Source organism: Nanorana parkeri, unplaced genomic scaffold, assembly GCF_000935625.1.
Source record: "Nanorana parkeri isolate BGI_ZX_2015 unplaced genomic scaffold, ASM93562v1 scaffold43, whole genome shotgun sequence".
In the NCBI taxonomy this organism is placed as follows: Eukaryota; Metazoa; Chordata; class Amphibia; order Anura; family Dicroglossidae; genus Nanorana; species Nanorana parkeri.
Window position 1 is genome coordinate 3,042,524 of NW_017306311.1, and position 7,429 is coordinate 3,049,952.

At 43.1% G+C, this 7,429-nt stretch overlaps 1 protein-coding gene across 1 annotated transcript in view; it reads right to left on the reverse strand.

Annotated features, from left to right (window-relative positions):
- Positions 1–525: 525 nt before the first annotated feature.
- HHIPL2 (HHIP like 2) overlaps positions 526–7,429 on the reverse strand; it is a 37,850-nt gene continuing 30,946 nt past the window's right edge. Inside the window, 2 exon segments of the mRNA XM_018571996.1 lie at positions 526–597; positions 1,577–3,003. Of these exon segments, the coding sequence (XP_018427498.1) occupies positions 526–597; positions 1,577–3,003 (1,499 nt within the window).

Below are 7,429 nucleotides of genomic sequence, written 5' to 3' on the forward strand. Positions count from 1 at the left end.
TCAAGTGACAGCAATTATAATCATCCCCCCCAACAAAACAATTGCAATATCACTCAATTTTTCATTATTCAAAATTGTGATTGCTATTTTTCATGGAGCAATGGAAAACCCTGAAACATTTAGCTATTTTAAGAAACCAAGTGGATCTTGCAGTACAATGTCTGTCTGCGTCCCCATCCCCTGTAAAAATCATCTGCTATTAGCAGGTATACTGTAAGAGTTACCTGTAAAGAAAACAGTTACGTTTTATACCTACCTTACACATCACTGGGCAGGATGTCTCTGTCCTTTCAGGAAGATTCTTGCAAGAGAGTCTATTCAGGAGATTTTGACTGTTCTGTATTCCCCAGGATCTAGCCAAGAAGATGATGTCACCTCACGTAGGCGCCGTGGGCAGAAGACGTGGTTAAGGTAAGCAGAAATCTAACTTTTTTCTTTATGGATATCTTTTACAACTACTATGAGTAGGTGATTTTTACAGGAGCAGGGGACCCGAACAGTATAAGCAAACCTTGCTTGCACCTTTTACTGCAAGGTCTGCTTTAACTTTTTGGCCTCATGCAAGGACCTCAAAGGCATTTTGTAATATTTGCGAATCTGGACAGTAAGGAACACAAGAGTCATATACATAGCAGCTAGATCACATGATATACAGGATGTCCAGTTCACCAAATATGCCAGCCTACTGCTGCCTCTGGATGGCAAGCATGACTAAGACTTATGTGTCTTCCATAGTTAGAAGGCAACAGGGTGCATTGTTACTAAATATGCACTTTAGAGTAATATAAAAATAATACAGATTATCTGCATGTATAAATGATGAAGCAAAAATTAAATTGATTGCAAGACAAGTTATAGCAGCACATATTTCATTCAAAGCAAAAGTCTACTTACAACTGCAGGGTCAGACCCTCTGCCAGACTCTAATATATACTATCCATATGCTCAATGCAGTTGCCTAATCAGCAGTCACTGGCTTTCTGTGGGTATGAGATCACCTAAGAGTTTTCTTTTGTAGCTATGGTCCAGCTTGCAGGAGCTACTTTGGCAGGGCACATGTTAAAATTTCTTGGGAGCACCTTGAAAACACTAGGTAGACATTGAGTCTGTAGCGAGGTGAAAAGAGAAGTTTAGACTGGCTTACTCATCCCACTGTTTGACTGCGCATCAGCCTCTTCCAGTCCCTTTACAGCAGGACTGCAGTGTGTGAGGAAGAAGCAGCACAAAGGTCAATCAGTTCATGCGCTAACAAGAAGTATGCTAACAGGAGAGAGAGCAGAGTGACAGAGAGATGAGCTCATCAGTGCTGCTTCTTCTTTCACTGTCCAATCACAGGCTGGGGTGCATCCACGACAACCCGGGCTCAGAGGAAGTGGGTTGAATGATGTTGGCCATCAAACTGAGGACATCTAGCAGCAGAAAGGTACTGTGGGGGAAGTCTCTGGATTGAAGGTGAATATTGCAGAAACACTGGCTATGTTTTTTAAATCTTTTAATGGGCAAATCACTGTGTTATTTTTGATTTGAGTAAATTAAGGTTTCAGTCAGATTGTGTATTTGAGTTTTGTTTATTTGCCTTTCTTCCCAATGAAAAGGCCATGTTGATGTCCTCCAAAGACTCCGGTCTGGGTTTCTTTTTGTGGCTTTTGGTCTTATCTTTTAAATCTTTGGATTTCCCTGTTTTATGTCCATTGTTGTTGAAAATAACCTCAGGCTTTTTTGTTTTTTTGTCTTTTGTCTTATTTTTTGGAGGTTTACCTGAAGTTGGCTTCTTTGGAACCTTAGTAGATACAGGCATTTTAAAATTTCTCTCACTAGGGATGTTTGTATGTCCTGTTGTAGGTGGATTCTTCATTGTAGCCTCAGTAAAGGGCATATAAGTGACTTGACCCTCAGTTGGCTTCTTAGGACGTTTTGTTGGTGGTGGTTTTCTAAGCTTATCCTTTGCCGGCCTCTTAGTAGGTGCCAGTTTGGTGGGTGGAAGTTTACGTACACTAGCCTTGGTTGGCCTTGGTAAAAGTTTAGGTGGTGATGGTTTTTTAAGTATATTGTTTACCGGCTTCTTTGTGCTTTTGGTAGGTAAAGGCTGTTTACCATTTGGCTTTACCACCTTCTTTTTATCTTTAGTTGGTGATGTTGTAGCAATGGTGGCTTTTGTAGGCCTTATCGACGTCTTAGTTGTCGACGGGGTTTGGGTGGTAATGACAGTTGAAATATTTGTCCATTCAGTTGGTTCCCACTCTGTAATAGTGTGTTCTGTATGTGCCCTGGTTTGCATGGTGAGTCCTACACTTGTTGTAATGAAAGGTTTCATGGTAGTAGTCCGTTTGATGGGAGGTTTAGTTGTACGTGGAGGCTTGGGGGGCTGTTTACCATTTGGCTTTACCACCTTCTTTTTATCTTTAGTTGGTGATGTTGTAGCAATGGTAGCTTTTGTAGGCCTTATCGGCGTCTGAGTTGTCAACGTGGTTTGGGTGATAATGACAGCTGAAATATTTGTCCATTCAGTTGGTTCCCACTCTGTGACAGCGGGTTCTGAGGGTGCCCTGGTTTGCTTGGTGAGTCCTACACTTGTTGTTGTAATGAAAGGTTTCTTGGTAGTAGTCCGTTTGATGGGAGGTTTAGTTGTACGTGGAGGCCTGGGAGGCTTAGGCGGCTGTTTACCATTTGACATAATCACCTTCTTTTTATCTTTAGATGGTGATGTTGCAGCAATGGTAGCTTTTGTGGGCCTTGTCGGCGTCTGAGTTTTCAGTGGGGTTTGGGTGGTAATGACAGTTGAAATGTTTGTCCTTTCAGTTGGGTCACACTCTGTGACCGAGAGTTCTGTAGATGCCTTTGTTTGCTTGGTGGGCATAACAGTTGTTGTTGTAAAAGGTTTCTTGGTAGTAGTCCGTTTGATGGGAGGTTTAGTTGCACGTGGAGCCCTGGGGGGCTTGGTGGGCTTTTTGATTGGTTTCTTCTGTGTTTCTAATTCTTCACTAAGAATTTCAAGAACGGTCCCTGAAAGAGAACACAAGACCATTTAATCAACGTTAATGGATAAGGTTAATTTATTAACCTGGATTTGTGGGAGTGGCCTATACACTTAAAAAACCCTCATCTCCTCACCTGGGTAACGTTTGCATTTGCTGGCCCTCCCACCCATCCCCTTTTTCATCCTTACCACCATATCCTAATTATTTGATAAGGGTATGCCCCCTTCTAGGCTTACCTATACGGCCTGGCCATGGCACACCTCAGGCAGAATATTCTAACCGTATAGTTTGTTGGTATATACACGACCACAAACATAACAATCCCTTTTTTAGCCAGATGTCTTTGATCCCTAGATGCCAAGGCCAATATAAGCAGCAACAGTATGGGACATATCTATAAAGTAGTGAATGTTACTTTCACCAAACATTCCCTGGTGGCAGGGCCGTCTTTAATACTGATTTGACCCTGGGCAAACATTTTCTTGGGCCCCCCACTCCAACCCACCCCGACCCCTAACATCCCACCCACAGAAAACACCCCCGCCCCCACCATGCAATTTTGCTTATGCATATGCCTATACGACAGGGGCAGAGCAACACTATGAAATACCGATCGCACAATAAACAGAAGAGTGGCGCGGGTGTATCTTTTATGGGCTCAAGGGCAGAGGCGGTACATTTTATGTACATTTTTCACCCCATCTTCCCCCCGGCGCCCTCATGTATAGTGACCCCATCACATACAGACAAGCAGCATGTAGTGACCCCCATCACATGCAGACAGGCAGCATGTAGTGACCCCTCTCTCTGGACATTCAATGTTTCCTAATTTACACATGCAGCATGCAGCAGCCAGTACAGACACGCAGGGCCTCCCCATCAGACACCCACTGTTCATGATGCCCTGATTCAGGCTGTAGTCCTCTCACCCAGTGAACAGGTGTCCAGGTCATAGCAGAGCCGCCTCCTCCAGCACACACATATACACAGCTTGAAGGGGGAGGGAATCCACCCAGCTCTTCTCTCTGTGTCATCTGCGCTGCGATCATCCATCACTCTGCTGTCAGTGCTGAGATGCAGGGCCAGTGGTAGGAGTTTTGAAGCGCAGGATCTGCTCAAGGGGCAGCTGCTTTGGGCCCCACAACAATGACTGGGCCCTGGGCAGCTGCCCCTTTTGCCCTGCGTTAAAGATGGCCCTGCCTGGTGGTGAAGCAGTCACTAGCATTTAAAACAATGCATAAGGAAGATTCACCTAACTTTCCTACCTAAATCATCTAAATCAGGACAAAAAAAGGCTTTTATTTTGGTACAATATTCAAATAAATGCTATGTTCAGGGTTTTAAGTACTGGCTAATTTAATTTTCATTATTATTAATAATATTATTTAAAACACTACTGTGCTGTCTTCTATAAAGCCCAACTCTGGTCTCTGCCACAAGATGTTCTCAATTCAACATGAAAGATTGAAGACATATTGTGAGTGCATTCTGTCATGGGCCCAAATTAGACCGCTCCATGCTTAACAAAGGAAAACTAAAGCATTTGGCAAGATTTGCAAGATTTGTATGGCAAAAGATCCCTGTGTACAAGGAGTTGGGCAAGTGTGTCTATGCTAATGAGAACATGGCTATAAGGAAATGCAGGAAACCATTAGTCTGAACAAACGTACTATGAGCTGTTGAGGGACTAAAATTTAGATATCTGTATACAGTATGTGCACTATATAAATGTAGGTCGAAGAAAGAGTTATTGGATCACAGTCCATCTGGTGTTTCTTGTTGACATCTATATAATGCAAACAAACTTACTTAATATACCTGAGGTGGATTAAATATACATATAGGCATGACACAATGAATTTTATGATAATGTAACTGAAGAGAAACATGGATGACTAGCAAAACCTATAATGTATGAAATGAGCACTGAATTATCTACCCTCCAAACAGGAGGGGTGCTGGATGTGAATTTTCTCTGTGTTTGGGATAAGCATGGGGTACAGGTTGAACGTGTTTGACCCGGACCAAGCCAAGTTCATCGAATGGGCATATAAACTAGTCAAATTTGGCCAGTTCACCTGTCCGAACCGGAATTCTGTCTTGTCATTGACATGACAGGATCATCGTCCAGCTTCTGTCTGTAAACATGCTGGCAAGGATAACAGGTGGGGTGGGGGTGCGAGCATCCAGGGACTGGTCTAAGAGCAAGCCGGCTCAGAGAATCTGGTGAGTATAACTTTGTGATTTCTAAACCTATACAATCATGGGCACTTAACCCTTGCGGTGCAAGGGTAGCCCCTCTACAAGGGTTAAGGAGAATTTTCCCTGAAGTTCTACTTTAAAGGGGTACATTGTACTTCTCTGCAACTTGATGTAGCGTTTTTTAGCATCTCCCAAGCATATCACTGTTTTTAATCTTTTCCTTCCGTTTGGTAAAAATAAATGTAATGTTAATTGGTATTCATATAAGTGGATGGATCAGCTGGTGATCATATGAATAACAGAACTGGGTATTCATATCTACTTACGTTCACGTGGAACAAATGGGACGACTTTACTTCTGGTCCCTATTGGAGTAGGTTTATAACGACACTTGCCAGGAGGCGCTCTCCTGAAAAGAAATAGAGTTATGTACACAGCAAGAGAACTTAATAATTGACTTAGTAACTGACTGGGTCAATTTCATATATTGGTTTCACCAATCAAAAGCATACAGACAATGCCTGCAGTGGCATATCCAGGGTATGGCATATGCACTGGATGCACCAGAGGGGGCATGAGGATGTGTATGCAGGTGGGATTTTGGGCAGAGCCTCCCAGGTTGCAAAGAGCTGGCTCTGGAGATGGGTATGGCCCTTAAACATCTCCTCAAACAGCTCTTAGCAACCTGGGACAAACTGGCCGGCATCCTGCCCAGTTCCTGGCAACCAGTGATGTCACTGTTTGGCAGAACCTGGGTAGGACACCAGGGGCACAATTTGTTACACCTCTGCATGCCTGCTTAGTACCTGAGTGTCCAAGAGTCTGGGAACTAAGCACTAACTCTCCTACAGGGCTGGCGTTTAAGGGGGCCAAACTGGGCAATTGCCAAGGGTCCATTATTTTTAAGGGCCACCGGAATCTCTCTGCCCCATAAAAACTGCACCATTACAGCAGCAGCATGATATCTCCACCATGACCCACCATACAGTAAAAAATATTCTACGCTTGAACATCTCTCAGTGTCCCAAAAAGTTTATTGAAAGAGTCACTGTCACTAGATTATTTTTGCAATGTAACTTTGAAAGTGCTGAAAAATTAGACCTCTCCTAGAGAGTAAATCCCCTAGCACAGCCCCCTTCTTCCTTTGCACGTCATAGCCCTCTCCACCCCTCCCCTTACGTCTCTACATAACTTTTTATGTAGCTCCCAGGTGAGGAGTAAAGGGGAATACTATAAATTGTAATTTGAGTGAAGTTTTGAGTTTGTGGGGGCTGAAGAAATGACATCCAAGATGGTGACACTCAGCTGCTTTTGAATGTCTCAGGGCTTTTGAATGTCTACCCAAGGTAGGTTTTTACAAGTATACAACATGCAATAAAATAAAATGAATGCATATATAATCTTATGGGAATCATTATTGTTGATATGAAAGGTCTGGCGAGAGCCTAGAGGGTCCATATGTTTATGGAATAATAAAAGGTAGAAATATACAACTGGGAAATGTTAGAGGGCCTGCAGTAGTCAGACAATGGGGCCCCAGTTTACCCCCATCTTTATCTACTCTGTTGTATTTACATAAAAGTGATATATACATGCTTGACTCTTAATTGAAAACAAGGACACAGAAAGGAAGTATGTATTAAAGGATAATGGATCCTCAAAGGAAGTACACTCTGATTATGGCTGTAATGAGTACCTCCAATGGAGAACATGTGTATGTTTCCCAACAGGAGAAAAACATCTGAGAGGAGCATTTGTACAGATATGATCCAGCAAGAGCTTGTATCGCATTGTAGATTTCATTATAGATATAGTTTTACATTGCAACTTTAACATTATTACAACAGGTGAAATGTATTAGAGTGTGCCATGTAATCACTGAGTTATGTTGGACGTAAAGCATAATCCTGAATCATTGACATGGGAACCCTAAGGCCCCATTCACATTGAGCGATATCGCGCAAATGCTTGCATTGAGCAAGCTAGAATCGCGGCAAAATCCGCTCCAAAAAGGGTCCTGCTGTAGCGACGCCCGACCCTCGACAGCGACGGACAGAGCCCCACTGGATTGCATTGGAGAGCGATATCGCACGGTAAATAGCCGCGATATCGCAGGAATTACTGCGCGATAAATCGCTCTGTGTGAACGGGGCCTAAGGGTCCCAACATCCCATCCACAATGCACCATCTTTCCTTCTCTCTCCCTTCAGTAATATCTATCTATCTATCTATCTATCTATCTATCTATC